Here is a 17,046-nt window from a genome sequence, read left to right as displayed (position 1 = left end):
GTACAGCTAAAATGGAGGAGGAATTTCAAAAAAAAAATAGAATTAAATCCTTCAATTTTTAGAAAATATTACGAACAGGCAAACCTACAGACTTATATTATGATATTTGTCATAGGTCACGTTAGGTCATTCAGCTCTACTTTCGATATAACCTTAGTTTAAATGTTGGATTTCTCAATATTATGAAATTAAAAGCACGTGTACCTTTTATCCTTGGCCTAGCATCGACACTTTATTCAAATGAAGGTCATTTAACCGTGTTTTTATACAAATGTCACGTTATTAAGCGATTTATTTAAAAGGACAATTTATTAAAAATGTATTAAAATATATATAAGCAGGTTAATTATAACAGTACTTAAGAAGTATGTACTGTACTAATAACCAATACAATAAATAAAAGGTAAGTATTAGCAACTAATACAGTAAGTAAAATTAAGTATTAATATGTAAACATTAATATTATTATTACAGTAATAATTAACAGTATAATTGTATTGTAATCTTATATATATATATATAATTATTAGACTACTAATAATACTATTAATTACTGCACATTTATAATTATTAAAATTATTGTCAGAATTCTGTATTTTTTCTTTTATTTTGCTATTGTCAAGTACAGTACATACTGTATTTTACAGTATACAGTAAAATACAGTAAAATTTAGTACATTATATACTGTATTTTACTGTATTTAGGCTTCTGTGTACTATGTAAGCCTTCCTCTGTGCTAGTTAAGGTATATAAATACCTTAATGTACAGTAAATATAGGATTAATGGCAACTATATTTTAACAATTATAAAAATATTTACTACATTAATTACATTTAATGAATATAAAATTAAAGATGATGATGTTTTGGATAAATTTTGGCAACATTATTGCTGGACTTTTTCGTCATTCTTTGTTTTTATCCCCCAATAATTGAAGTCATTATCTTTATATCTCAAAATTTGTTTAGGGGAATATTAAAAGGTGGGGTTATATCTTCCCAACCAATGATCAGATTTTCTTGAAAACTTTTAGAAACATTTCTTCCCAATGCCCAAACATCCCTGTAAAATTTCAGAATTTTTCGACAAAAAGTACAGGAGTTATTAAGCTTCAAAGTGGATGAAAAAAAACATACACTCCCACATACACTAACATCCATACATACAGAAAATATCCCAAACGTTTCAAGGTCTCCTGAGTGCAAAAATTTCCATTATATACTAAAGTAAAATTTACAAATTCCCTGAATTTTATGCAATATTTTCATATTAATTTACCAAAAAAAAAAAAAAAAAAAAACAACATAATTTTCAGTTGTAATAATTGTTCTGTTCTATTGTTGTAATATTATAATTGATGCAATGAGATGTTACATAAAAATATTTATTCACTTCCTACATTCTTAGAAAATAAATTTTCTTTACGTAAATCACTCCTTATTTTTCAAATTTTACATAAACAAATATTGATAAAACACTGCTGACGTCATAGACAAACTCACCAAACGTTAACCTGTTGTTGTATTTACTAATGCTCTTTGAACTGGACTATCTAAAACTGATGTAATCAATATAGTTGACATTTTCTCTAATAAATAAATTAATTAAATTAAATGCAATATTATCAAACTTTACGCTAAAAAAAAAGCCTAATAAATTGGACTTTTAAATGTCCTTTAGACAGAAAAAAATAAAATAAATTATGAAAATGAAATTATACTTGAACACGTGTCTAAACAAATCGCTTATCAGAGTCTTATCCGATAGTGATTTAAAAAAAATTTAATGTATTTTTTATTTTTTGTAATTTCTGAACAGCATTGAAAGCAGTTCTGCAATAGCCTTATTTGAATAATTGTTTATCTTGAACTTAACTGGAACATATAAAACCATTTTCTCTTGATGTTAAGCAACATACGTAGTTGCTGAATCATTCATGTAAGTTAGATTTTTATGTATTCTTCTTATATTAAGTATAATTAGTTATTTAAATTAAATATATACATACAGTCTTTATGTATTTAGAAACATTTGTAATTTTTTTTATATATAAATATTGAATAGTGCTGGAGTATTTGTATACTATTTTGTATAGAAAACATTTAGCAGTGTTCTTAGTATTTGCATTTTTACATTGTAACATCTGTACTTTTTGTACAAAAACACTTGGTAGTATTTTAGTATTTTACATGTTTAAATTGTAGCATTTATGTTTTTTTTTTTTTGTAGGAAAATATTTAATATTTATTTAAAGTTAACATGTATAAAACTTTTACTTTTATATGTCTAAATTTTGTAATTAATTGTTTTTATATGACATCATTGGTGATAATTTCACTAATCTGTGATTTTTCTATAAATATTACAAAAATTTTATCAAAAATTAATATAATTTAATCCTATTATTATTAATAACTGATAAATTTCAATCAGGAAAATAAAATTATCAATATTTTTGCATTGTTTTTATCACTTAAGTCAGTGTCTTTTAATTTGTAAGCAATTAAGAATTACAAATAATTAAAAAAATATTGTAAAATATTTAGATTTAAAGATTACTTTGTACATTTAAAAAAAAAAAAATAAAATATTTTAAATCATTTCTATTAGGATAATGGATAATGATATTGTTATTGGTGTCGGTCCTGAAGCTAACAAGGAGCAACCATGGATTCACAAAGAATTACAGTCATTTAAAGAATTAATTTTAAGTAAATATTTACTTAATTATATTAATTATAAACATTTAAGGAGTTTTTAAATTTATAATAATATTTACTTTTAGACGATAAACAGTTGTATTGTCCCACCGACGACGCATTCCTCTTATGCTTCTTGCGTGCTAGAAAATTTGAAAGAGAAAGAGCCTATAAATTATTAAAGAATTATTGTTATTCTAGAAAACATTATAAGGAAATATTCAAAAATTTAGATCCTAAATCTGTACAAAAATGTACTGATACTAAAATTATGGGATTTCTAAAACATGCTGATCAAGAAGGACGTGTCATAGCAATTGGAAGAGCCAGTAAGTAATAATTTAAATTTTAATTAAATATCTTTTAAATTAGTTAATTACTGTAATTAAAAGTGAAACTTTAAATATTAAATTTTTTGGGAAAATATTTATTTTTACTGTCATCTTAGCCTAATTTTTTTTATACTTAGAGATATTGGTGTCAATGATCTTTCAATGATAACAGGTTGCAAGGACAAAACTTTTATTCTGTTTTGTACTGTAAAATAAAAATAAATAAATTATTCTTAAGCAATAATTTATAAATAAAAAACTAATATTTTAATTTTAATGTTTTCACATTTCGAAGTTCAAAATAGTATTTTATTTATTTATTTTTTTACATAATGAGTTGTGGTTTATACTGTAAGAGCTATGGTCATATCTATGTCAATAAATATATTTTAAATTGAAAAAATAATTAAATTTTAATTAGGAATGTTAGGAATAATATTTTAATATTTATCATTTCGTGTACTTAAATTGTCTGCGGTTTGCTTGTTTCTTATCTACAAGTCAACTAAGAGATAATTTGAGATCTAAACAGGAAATGTTTTGTGTTAAACAAAATCTGAATCCATGTCCTTCTATAATGGATGAGGGCTACAATGAAACTTCATACTGTACATTTAATGTGTACACGTAGACTGTGTACACATTAAACATACAGTACATTCCTTCAAATGTTTTATAAGGAGACTTTCCATTCATCTTATATTTACACTTAGTTAATATGTTCAAGGTTTGGATCTCATTCAAGATAACCACTTTTTTCTTTGTGGTTTATGATTTTTCTTTAAGAGGTGGAAAAGTTTGTATTCTTTCAGTAATTTATTCTTAATATATTTATTCACTCGATAAATATATTATTCTTATTTTGTTTTGCAAGAGTTTTTAAATATTTACGAAAATCCACAAACTGTGGTTAAGAGTATGATCATGACTAGATCAATTTTATTTACATGTACAAACTAATGTAAATACAACTATACAGTATAATATTTCATTCTGATTATTGAGGTCATGTTTAGTTAGTATATTACTTTTCTTCTTCTGTAATACAGGGTTATTCAAAGTTATTGTGTTGATTTCATTATTATGTCTCTGACAGCATTGATACATGCATGGATAGATAGGAAAACTCATTTTGAATAGCCCTGTAATATTAATGAATTAATTTTGGATAATAATCAGCAGTGTTTCATTGTAAACACTAATTAATAGTTCTAGATAAGGTAAACTGGTATATTCTTGGTGGGTACTTTAAAGGATTTCATAATTAATTTATTTGTAACAATGCAGTTATTAATAAAGGAGTTAAAATATACCTGATTGTAAAATCAGTACCTTAAATTAATTCAATAAGCTGATTTTAATTGAATAAATACAGTGAAATTCCTGAATCATTGTTCAGGGGTTTGACTGTATTATTTTATATTATTATATTGTTTACATTATATTGTATATTATTTTAAAAATAGCTCACTGGGATACTTCTGTGACTTGCATTAAAGATATTTTACGTTGTATATTGGTGCATATTGATTTACTACTTATCAATCCTTTGATGCAGATAAATGGTATGAGCATTATTCTTGATGCTAAGAAGTTATCTTGGAAACATATAATTCAACTTACTCCATCCGTTGTTTATTCGATTTCAACTATACTTTTCGTAAGTAATAACATTTAAATCTTTATTTATTCATGATAGAAATCAGTAAGTTAATATTTTATAAATTATTACAATAAACAGGAAGTGTATTTAAATATAAACAGGAATTTCTTTCTTCTGTCTCAATTCTGATTGCCATCTGTGGAATTATGTAAAGCAGATTTTCCGCAAAGATTCGTCAATTTTATTAATAAATCTAAAATTCAAAGCATTTTCGAAATTTTTAAAATTGTTTTTGATCTTCTTGAGTCAATTCCTTTGATCAATCACCATAGAAGTACACGATTTCCAGAGAAGATCACAGTCTTTGCTGGTAGTCAGGTGATTCGTGAGAATTGTCAAAGAAGAAACTTCATTTAGCAGTAACCTATAAAGTGACGAAACTGTACATCTAGAAACGTAAATTTATCTAAATTCTACCTCTGAAAATTATATCCCCTTTGAAAAAAGCCCTTTTAGTGCCCACAGGGTACTCATACTCATGGTTTCTTTTGATAATCTTACATTTCTCCATCAGTATCTAAAGAAACAAAAGTGTAATTTTTAAAACAAATATTCCTGTTTATATTTGATCGATTCCTTTATTTGAAAGACTTTATTAAATTAAAAGGAAGGACTCTTAAATTTATTTACATAATATTCTTAATAGGATTCTTATCCTGTACGTTACAAAGCGATACATGTGGTTAACTTAGGAGCATTGGTCCATGCATTTTTAGCAGCATTCTTACCGTTTCTTCCATATAAAATGAAAAAGAGAGTAAGTAAGATTATATATACAGTCAAACCTCGATATGGCATCAGTCTTAAAATTCTTACTGTTTGGAATTCTTCAATTTAGTGCCAGGCTCGATTTAAGTCCGATTTCGCAGGCAAACAGACGGTGATGCTAAATCAAGGTTTCACTGTATATTTAAATTATGTATGTATTTAAATTATATACATGTATATTTTTTTAATTTTAGATTCATATGCATTCTACTTTTGAATCTCTACATAAAGTTATTCATCCAAAATATTTACCTGAAGACTATGGTGGAGAATTACCTCCCTTCGATCCTTCTTTCAATGCCACGTTATTAAATGAGTATCAAATGTTTTTTGAAGAACGTGAAAAACACTGGAATGGTGAACATTAATCAAACTATACAATATTTATTATTTTTTTACAATTTAAAATTTTTATTTAATATTTTTAAATACTCAAAAAACGTATTAATTAATATTAACTAGCATCAATGAACATGTTTTATAGTGAAAATATTAATTTTATACTAAGGAATACAGTATTTTCGAGTGTATAACCCGCGGATTATCCGTGTTGAAACAATTTTTTAAGGGCATGGGGCCCTTTCTACGCTCTGTTGGCATTTAACAGGGCCTCTTTTTAGCAAGCCCATTAAAGGTTTGGCCAGGTCTACAATGGGTGCAGCAGGCTGGTGAGGGACTGGGCCACAGTGCTCAGCCATCCGGTCATCTAAAAGACGAGACTTATATATGCCAATTTTAAAAGGAAACTATGAACTATGCATCAATGGCTAACCTATCAGCGTGGCGTATACTGTAGGGCTCACCACAAAGTTTTATTTTCGGTGGGTTATACGAAAATACGGTACAAAGTTTCTAGTTTTGATTACCACGAGGTAGCATGGAAGTGTATTATGCTCCCACTAAAAGGGTTCGATCCTCATAGTGTATTGTTATAAAATACTCACAATAATGTTAGAAGTATTATTCTAGTGTATTAAATGAATATATTATGCATTTAATGGCCTAACATTAACAATATTGTAATGTTTATTACATATTACACAAAGTTTTATGTATGTAAAGCTCTAATATAAATCATGTAAATAAGTGATAGTGAAGAGTAGAAACAAAACTAAGTAATTTATGTCTTTGAGTGCATAAAATCCTATACAACATTGGCTTTAATTATCCATTAGCTCTGTGGCATTGGCTTTAAATTAGCCAATTTTATAGAAGTAATGATTAAAAATAAAAAGATCATCGTTTCATCCTTTGTAAAATTAATGATTTAGTTAAAAATAAGTTTTTGATGGGGGAAACATTGCCACACTTTTAAGCTAACGTAATAAGTTTCCCAGTTAAAAACCCAATTCAGAACCCCATAATTTACCATGACTATGGCAATGGTTTGAGGCATCTTCCATTCCTCATCCATACCAGTTGAGCTCATTATGGGCTAGGCTCTTCGTAATGGGCATAGTATCACTATTTTGATTTATAATTGAATCATGTACAGTTTATATATTGTAAAATGTATTTTCTGAAAGTGATAAATACATAATTTCTAATTTTTATGAAAATAAAATCATTTTTATTAATTATGAAAATCATACGTGTAAACTAGAATGTATTCATGAGATTCTGTACATACTGTAGATTACAAAATAAAGTTTATACATGTTTAAAGTGAGTTACTGATATTTGTATTATCTACAATTACAGCAAAATGGGTAAAAATAATTTATACGAAGGGAATATTATAATATATGAATAAGTGTCTGTCTGAATGTTAGAGTACACAGAAGCTTCCAACTCACAGTAATATGAACGAAGAACCGGGAAAGAATCCCAGAAAGCTGACAAATCATTGTTAAATCTTGATTTGATAATCGCCATCTGATATTATATAATTTTCTTTTTTATGCATAATTTATAATTCTAGCTGATGAATACAGTAGAGCGTCGATAAGTGGAACGTCGGTAAGTGGAATGGTCGGAAAGTGGAACGATTTTCAGTCGGACTGTGTCGTGCTGAATCGAATGTTTTTGATACTAAATTTACTTCTAAAGTATAATTTTCATGTTTTTTATATTCTTTAATATATTTATTTTGTTTGTACAAAATGCAGAAATAATTTTTAACGATACGATAGCCTCGATGATGATTATAAAAATTTTCGTTAGGCTTAAAATCGACGAAAATTCAACACGAAGCGACACGCAACGGAGAAAAATTCAACAGGAAGCGATACGCAACGGAGAAAAATTTGAACATTGGACAGGTTAATGTATTTTTTCGTACAAAGTCGGAAACTGGAACAAATCATTAACTGGAAGGACCCCAGTCTCCAATTGGTTCCACTTATCGACGCTCTACTGTACATTACGAGAGAAGAATTGAACAGAAGTAATACTGCTGTATTCAGGTGTGAAAAAAAGCCAAACACGCTAGTTCTCTGCGAGGGCCTTCTTTCAGGCTTATCGTGGGTTCTGCCGGGCGCCCAATGAAGACAGACCACCCACAAAAAATTTCTGGTGTTTTCCACCCTGATGCGATTCCGATCTTAGCCATTGGTCTGCAAAGGAGTGATGTTAACTAGGTCTTCAGAAATGTACTTTATTTGACGGCTATTATGGAATAATGAATAACTAAAAATAAGAGAATTACGTGATGGCCCATATTGATCGTTAGCAAAGGTCGTATTGTATTGGAAATTGATAGCAGAATGAATCTCTTTCTAGGAGAATACTAGAAGACCAAAGTGAACTGATTGGTTTGACTGATATCCGGCAAGTGCTGTCAAATAGAAGTTTGGTCCCACCAGTTCACCAGGTGGCATCGAGTACTAGTATTATTGGTTAGTAGTGTTGTGCAAGAGGCAGTGCTCAACAAAGAAAGCAACTAGCAAGACTAATTATTCTCTTCAAGAGCATCTGATGGTTATAAAAAAGGACAGCATGAACAGCAAATGAAAACTATCTTAAATACTAGGTTGGTCGTGAGATGCAATGTGGGGAATCGAATATTGAGACATTAAGAAGAATATTATTAAGGTATTTATAAAAAAAAAGCACTATAATCTTTATTTTCTGTTGATATTTTCTTACAGTTCTCATTTTAGATTGTTTTAATACCGAACGATAAATTCGATGTTGTGATTTCATTTTTGCAACAACATTGAATACAACATTCAAGTAATACGTTTCTCTTCTCTGCATGCAATTTTTTAAATTATATTTTAAATTGCAAAATAATAATGATATTTTTTAAAAAAATTCGTTACAAGATTTTCTAAACTTGTTTATTATTTTATTGATATTTTAATAAAATATAAATATTGCCAAAAGCATAAACATTCATAAACGAAAACTGATTTTATTATTTTTAAATATTCCTTCGTTAACAAGTTTTTAAAATAAATAAAAACAAATTGTTAAATTTTATTGAAAATACATTTTTAAATACAATATTTAAATAGAGATGCTCGCCAGTGACTGAGTGGAAACCGCTGAACAATGTTAGTTGGTCTGGTGTTTGAGCCCGTCACGTAAAGTTTTCCTGGTTTTCTTCACGTTCTTAAAACTTAAATAGGGATCAGCTTCTCTTAAAAGTCTTCCCAGGAGGCACCTCCTGTTGGCACCCCTTTATTCCAACAATCCAATCCTGAACAGATTCATAACGTAGAATATTCTTCCTGTACGCACATTCTCAAGTTTGAAATTCTCTGAATATATTAGCATTTAGGGATTTATAATCTTTAATATTTCACGAAAATAGCTGTTTCTAAACGAAGGATAAACTAAACGAAGTTAATTATACTAAAAATCGAACCCGTATCCTCCTTGAGAGACAGTGTAGACAATTACGATTAAAATCCCCGAGAAACTTCATTACAGAAGGAAAGAATAAAACGTGGAGTAAACTGTAGCTACAGTGTGTCCCAAAAATATAGATAAGTTTAAACACGCGATTAGACATTGATTTAATTAAAATTGTGTAAGATTTCTGGATCCATTTGAAACCAGCATTTAATGATTTCATGTTTAAGTTCTGAAACCGTTGTAAAATGACTGTTATTAGCATAAATGTTTCGAATAAGAATTCCCCACAAGTGCTCAATCGGATTTATGTCCGGGCTTCTTGATGGAGACTTCATGACTTGAACATTATGGTCTTCGAGCCACCTAGTTGAGAGTCTTTCCTCGTATCATGCCAGTAATGAGTCTATACAAATTAAATTTCTTTTCACCATTGAAAAGAACTGAGAACCATTGGTCATTCCACAGCATTGTGATCTTTAGCCCACTGCATTCTTACCAATTTGTGTTGTTTTGTTAGTGGTAGTGTTTTCATCATGGCAGCAAAATGTTGATAAATCATTTACATTTCTCTTAAATTCCTAGCAATTCTGAAAATCAGTAAAATGTTGATTATATATACTGTACTTTCGAGACAACCCATTAGACCCCCATTGCTCGTTGGCAGTGGGGGGGGGTCGAATGGGTTTTCATATCGGTATTGCAGTCATTTTTTATTATCGGCATTGCACTGAGGTTTACAACAATCAAACCGGCATTTCAATAATATATAAATAAGTAAAAAAGCCATTTTAAGTAACGTAAACACAGTATAAAGGACGAAACAGGAAGCAACATATCCCTAAGCCCGATAATAGCGCCGAGTATTGGCTTTGAAAAGTGCACGCCCTATTATATTTGTTAATAATTTTGTTTGAAAACATGATGGTATTTATTTAATTAAATTTGTTTATTTCGCTTAAAGAACTCCTGTTTATAATTATAAAAGAATTTGACATGTAAAGAGAAATAAACATGACCTATTTTTAAGAAATTAACTTAAGTCTGCAAAAAAATTGATGTTTTAAAATTCTCGTAAAAGAAGTCTATTATATACACGATTCACATTACTAACATCTGGTATTTTCTGTGTGTACTCAGGAACAGGACAACAGAGATGGGATTGGCCTAAACAAGTCAAGAATGTTCACTGCTTATCGAAAGAAAGCATCATTTGTATCATTTCAGTACGATGTTTTTATGTAGAAACTTACCTTCGAGGGCCTTCTTTATCTGGGTCTTCATACTATAAACATTTAGGGCTACCAAAATTTGGTTTGGGGCTATAAATGGCCCGGTGGCATCCTACGTAATTGTGCCTGATAAGCTCTTCAGTGGCCAAGTGGATAAAACCACTGAACACTGATAGTTGGTCGTAAGTTTGCGCTTCACCACGTGTTTCCTCAGCTTCTCATAGAATCTTCCCAGGGGCAACACTCCTCGGCACCCATGAGTCGGTTGCCATATACAAACAAACAAACAGCCTGAATATAAGAATTATGTAAGAATCATGTATAATCTATAAAAATATTTTTGAAACAAGCTAATTTTATAAATACTAAATTTAAAAACTTATATTGATCATTTTTATTTGATTTTCTAATATTTGTATTTAATTAGGTTAAATTTACAATGAATCCTCTTTATCTAATTTGGATACACTTCATTGTACAGTAAATACAAACTGCAATCAAAAGGATATCACTGTACAGTCAAAATATAAATAGTTAATGTAATAAATTACCAAGTAAATATAAATATTTCATGCAAACAAAAATGGTAATTTATTACAAATGCATGACCTAATTTTAAATAATAATATAAATTGATTAAACACGGAACAAATTATGAAAGGACAGTTATTGTCATCTGAAAAATTAATTTTTTATGCAAACAAAAATATATTTGTAGTGTTTTATAACGTTCATAAAACACTACAAATATACACACATCAATACTGTCTTAACATGCCACACTTAGATATAAATTCTTAATTAAAGGTGGAGAGATCCTATTTAAATGCCAGTTTCTTCAGGACCACCATTGGATAAAACTACTGAGCAGGGTTTGGGAGGGCGAAGTACCAGTCGTGATTTCGCACCTCACCACGTGGGGTTTTCTTCACGTTTGTAATGCCTGAATAGGGGTCCTCCCGGGAGACAATCCCTCGTCTGATTGTCCACATGTTTCGTTGCAACATACAAACAATTCTTTCGGGTATTTTCATTGTAACAAAGATTAAATCATCAGCACATGAAATGATACTACGTTATCTTTCTGCAAATTTTGTATGCCAGCACCAATTTACTAACTTTAGTTAATTGTCGCTATCAAATTTCTAGTAATTAATAGTAGTTTGTCTCAAGTATGTTCCAATTTATGTCAATATCCCATAGAACTGAACATTCTTTCTCTGAGGTATTCATTCCTCCAATAATCAGTTGACCTTTAGCTAACTAATACTGAGAAAATAATATTAATGAACTAAGATTTGCAATTTGTATAGGAAATAATTAGGCATACTTCTATATCATTCTGAATTTTTTTTCCTGAAATTTTCATAAAAAGCATTGCTTAATTTTTATACATTAATAAAAATTTAAATTTGGTACATCATAATAAAATAAAGTAATTAACTAAACACAGGGAATGACGTAAACTATGAGTCATTTAATAATAATAATAATTAATTAATTAATAATCCCTGTAATAATCACTTATAAATCTTCCACAATGATGATTGATGTGTACAATGATGATCTTTGTAATTACATCCTCCCAAAATTTATCATTTAAAGAGATTTCTAGGACGAATGCCTAGATTATAGAAGATATCAGGAAGGTTTTTATCAATCTATATTTTTAAAATATAATATTTACATAAAGTTAAACTAAATCAATAATTTCAAATTTATCATCATCAAGACAATTAACATCAACACAATTTAAAGTTAACTGAGTTCATTGAATGTTCCATTGAATCCATGAATTCAATGAGCAAGGAATCGAGTTAAAAAGCCATTAACCCCTCCCTAAAATAGTATCGTAGTAATTAAAGGAAAAGAATAAAAAATCCTAACAAAAAAGGTAATTCTAATTAAGAAAATTATAAGAAGAATTCGTTATATAAATTATTTAATAAGTGATATACAAATAACCACGCTTATTATAATTGGTTAAAGATAGTCTTACATCATCAAAGGATGTTAACTAGGTCAAGTGATATACATCAGTTTTCTTTACTTCCACTCTCGTGTTTGTGAAAACAGTAGCTTATTATTATTAAACACAACATTTAAATGCAACTTGACCCGTGAACGAGTGTCAACTACATAATTATTTGTACAAGTGAGTACTTATTTGTTATTACGTTACTTACTGCAGTGGAGAATTTGCCAAGTACCATTGTTTAAAACAGTAACTTATGTATTGTTACGATGATGAAAGGACGTGTTATAAAGTAAAAAATAAGTAATTAATTAATTAACTAAAATGATTTTAATATCGTGTTAATGTTTATTTAGCGAGAGATGTTTATGGTTGTACAGTACAGAAAATTAACATAAAGAATATAATTCGACTTAAATTTTGATGAGGTTAATGACATTGTTGATCCGTTGTTGTTCCATTGTTTATTGTCAACCGTTGTTAACATCTGACTGTTTTATTTTTAAATTCTTATAGTATTTTACTACAAGAATGAATATAAAAAATTCAATATTTTTGGAAGAGAACGAAGAATTTCCATGGGACGAGACGGCTCTTACCACTTTCAAAAAGAATATCAGTAAGTAAAACATTTAGTATAATTAAATAAAAAGTCGTCGTTTGATTTTATAATTTAAACCAATTTACATAAAAGTGTAGAATTAAACAATATATTTATGCACAAATACCTCCCACTTTAAGTGATCCGGGATCGAATCCGGAAGAGCGGGGATTTAACGGTTTTAAAGTTAGAAAGCACCCTTAATATGTAGAGTGCCAGGATAGGTCTTACTGAAAATGAAAGAGGAAATTACTACTCACTTCCTATCATTGTCTCAAATTATCCGGGTTTCTACTGACAGAAAACTAAGTCCATAGTTTGGTTCTATTTTCTTTCTAAACCAAAAGTGCCATCAGTGTTAGAGTGGATAAAACCACTGAGCAGAGGCACGGTTTCGCGCCTGAACAATGGGCAGGCCACGTGGAATGTTCCTGGTTTTCTTCTAACATCTAACCTGTAAGTAGGAGCCAGTTTCTCGTAGGAAGTCCTCCCGGGAGGCACTTCGCTGGCAGATTGCCCATTTCCGTATTCCATCACATCAATCAAATCAAAGGCAAGTAACTTACACTCACGAAAGCTTGGTGAGAGGCCTAGGGATGAGCGGGCCTCTTTTGTTTAATTTCTTAAATATGATATTTTTTTAAAAGAACTTTTTATATTTTTAACTATTCTAAAATGGCAAAAAGTTTAATTTTGAAGGGTAGGGATGGGTATTATAAAAAAAAAAAAATTGTACATGCTAATAACGAATAAAATCGTCATTATGTTCGACCTTGGTGGAGATACACACGACCTCTATTATTTCCCCCCACCTCCTCCATCTTTAATCACCAAAACTTAATAGCATCAATTCCCTAATAAACAAACTTTCCTGAAAAATTTTAGAAATTTTCGAGAAAAAAGCACAGGAGTTATTAAGTTTCAAACAGGCATAAACGAAATCGTGCCCCCCCCACAAACACTAACATCTCCAAATACAAAAATTAACCTCTGTTATATACGACGGCCGGTTGAGTCATGTATTGTCGCGTGTTCAAACAAACTATAGCCCTGTCTACGGATCTTACAGATCTATATTACACTACATTAATATTACTATTATTTTATAGAAGTGTATAGTTATGTGTAGTGCGAACTGTCTCGATATATTCATTCAATCTCCATCCAGAAATCCTACTTATAACATGCTGTACTAGATGGCGCCACCGCTCTGACTTGTAATTTACAATGGAAAATTTTTGGTGTTTCATATATTGAATGAATTGAGAACATTTTCCAAAAGAATTCCGCCAATCGAACGCGTGTTCTCTTCTCCATGCGAGGATCCATAATCTCCGAACAGGATAGCATAATCAACATCCGATCAGGAGAGCTTGGCTGAACACAGGATTGGGTATTATAAAAAAGACCCTCTTACTACCCATAGGGATGAAAGAATGAAACATAAAAGGGGGGAAAGATAATTTACCAAAAAATAATACATTTTCAGTAAATCTAATTAATAAATAAAATTTCGTTATTTTAAACAGTGGATCAAGGGATGAAATGTTGTATGGATGATATCTTTCTTCTGGGAATTCTTCGAGCTAGAAAATTCGATATTCAAAGATCTCTTCAATTGCTTAAGAATTACTATACAATTAGAACAAGCTATCCTCAATATTTTAAGGACCTTCTTCCTTCCAAGTTGGAACATGCTTTATCCTTAAATTGCATGCAATTTCTACCAAAACCCGATCAGAAGGGAAGATATATATACATTTGCCAATTAGGTAAACCACGTTTTTTTTTTTTTAGATTCAAATTTACATATACTGTAATTAGTTTATATTTATTTGTCACATTGAATCGTTTTAAACATTACTCTATGCGTATTTGCTTATAGTAGAAAGTTGGTGTTATGGTATGGTAATAGACACTTATACTACACTCCTATGAGACTTGCAATACATTAACAATTTAAAATGTTGGCTGTATTAACATGAATATTATCATTTCTTATATAATATCATGTAAGTTACCATACGTGGTATGTCTCGGATATATCGGGTCTTGTCCCTTATATTATAATATTGTTCTACGGAGGGCAGAATGAGTGTCAGTTATCACATCAAGTTATGAAGCAGTACAAAATACATAATTCCAAAAGAAAGTAGAGAATTCTATCGAAGTAGCTCATACATATTAATACATTAATGTTTAAAATGATATAATTTTATAATAAAATTTAATGTTTGTTTTTAGGTAATTGGAATACAACCGTTTTAAATTTAACTGATTTATTTCGCGCTTTCATGCTTTTTATGGATTTCCAATTAAATTTTCATCGCACTCAAGTCAATAGCATCGTTCTTATTGTAAATGCAGAGGGATTATCTTTATCTCACTTCCTCCAATTTTCACCAAGACTCCTCAATTCAATGATTTCGATTGTATTTGTAAGTATTCTGCGATTACGCGTATATAAAATACTCAATAATCTAGTAAATAAAGTGTCAATCAGGATGAATTGAAACTTTGAAACTATTCTTCAATATTTCAGCTGATGTCGTTTTTATGTTGCATATTACCAGTAGCTTTCCGGTTAATGTTACCTATGGTTCCAAAATGGCGGCTCGTCTCTGATTCCAGCAAATCGAAGAGAGGAAACAGTGGGGATACACGTTCTAACCTAACCTAACCTATTCCAATAAATTACCATAATTATTACCAACAAAATTATTAGAATTAGGTTAGGTTAGGTTAGAACATGTGTCCCCACTGTTTCCTTTCTTCTATTTGCTGGAATCAGTGACGAGCCGCCATTTTGGAACCATAGGTAACATTAACCAGCATTTCTTTATTTAAAATGTGTAACAATTAAATAAATTGTCTTAATATTAAACAATGTCTTCCCATTGTTAAGTTTTGTAAATTAAAATTTTTGTTTTCAACAGAAAGATTCATATCAACTTCGATACGAGGAATTACATTATGTGAATTTGAATATCATAATGAAAGCGATTTTAAGTATCATAATTCCACTTTTACCACATAAACTCAAGAGCAGAGTAAGTAAATAAAATTTTCTTATGATAAATAACACTTTACGGTTGTTTATATAATATTAAAATATAGGTAATAAGATCGTGAAGTCGCCAGTCTTCGTGACCTTTCTTTACAGAGTTTTCAGAGCAACACAATGTACTTTATTTTAAACATTGTACTGTACATTGTGTGTGGAGTATTCTATAAATTCACTCCATACTTAAAAATACCAAATTTGTGTATATAAATACTGTTTTAATTGAAAATATACTTCGTTATTACAGTTGCATTTTCACACTAATATGGAAACTTTGCACGAATTCATCAAACAAGATTGTCTGCCAGCGGAATATGGAGGAACTCTGCCAACTTTTGATCCGACTGAAGCCAATAATATGCTTAGAGTTAACGAAGAATTCTTTCGTAAGAACGAAGAATATGTCAAACATTACGAAATTATCAGTGGAAATGTATTAAATGGAAGATTTAATTATATTACTGAAGATTACGAAAATGATAAACTGAAAGAATTTATAGAAAAATCAGAGAATAATTTTAATTATCATTACGGGGATCCTGAAGGTTTCTTAAATTCTTTGAAAGAAGATTCAAAATGTGACATTACACACTTTTAAAATACACGTAAATAAAATTTTATTTTATTTCAAATGTTGTTGTGTAAACAACATTGAGAATAAAGGTAAGTAAATCTAGGAAAAAATTTTAAAATCTTCTTCATCCCAACGATGAAATTTTGTATTTAAGCACGTGAAAAATACGAAAAATATCATCTCGAATTATCTATGTAATTTTTTAATAATAAAATATTATAATTTGTTAATGCAGAAATTTATTTGTATAGGATTTAATATATGTATGTAGCCCACAGTAGTCTACTTGAACTCATAAGGACACGTCAACAGAAACTAAATGGAGGACATGCCTACTA

General features: G+C 29.4%; 1 protein-coding gene across 1 annotated transcript; it reads left to right on the top strand.

Annotated features, from left to right (window-relative positions):
* Positions 1-1,702: 1,702 nt before the first annotated feature.
* Positions 1,703-16,756, top strand: LOC136981765 (uncharacterized). Its single transcript, XM_067278139.1, has 11 exons — positions 1,703-1,940; positions 2,613-2,713; positions 2,788-3,030; positions 4,500-4,693; positions 5,343-5,453; positions 5,659-5,829; positions 12,986-13,088; positions 14,600-14,842; positions 15,315-15,508; positions 16,007-16,120; positions 16,382-16,756. Coding segments are annotated over exons 1-11 (1,827 nt in total). The 5' UTR covers positions 1,703-1,938; the 3' UTR covers positions 16,733-16,756.
* The last annotated feature ends 290 nt before the right edge of the window (positions 16,757-17,046 follow it).

The sequence above is a fragment of the Centruroides vittatus genome, unplaced genomic scaffold, assembly GCF_030686945.1.
Source record: "Centruroides vittatus isolate TY-2023 unplaced genomic scaffold, ASM3068694v2 contig_790, whole genome shotgun sequence".
Classification (NCBI taxonomy): domain Eukaryota; kingdom Metazoa; phylum Arthropoda; class Arachnida; order Scorpiones; family Buthidae; genus Centruroides; species Centruroides vittatus.
This window is presented reverse-complemented; position numbering and strand designations above follow the sequence as displayed.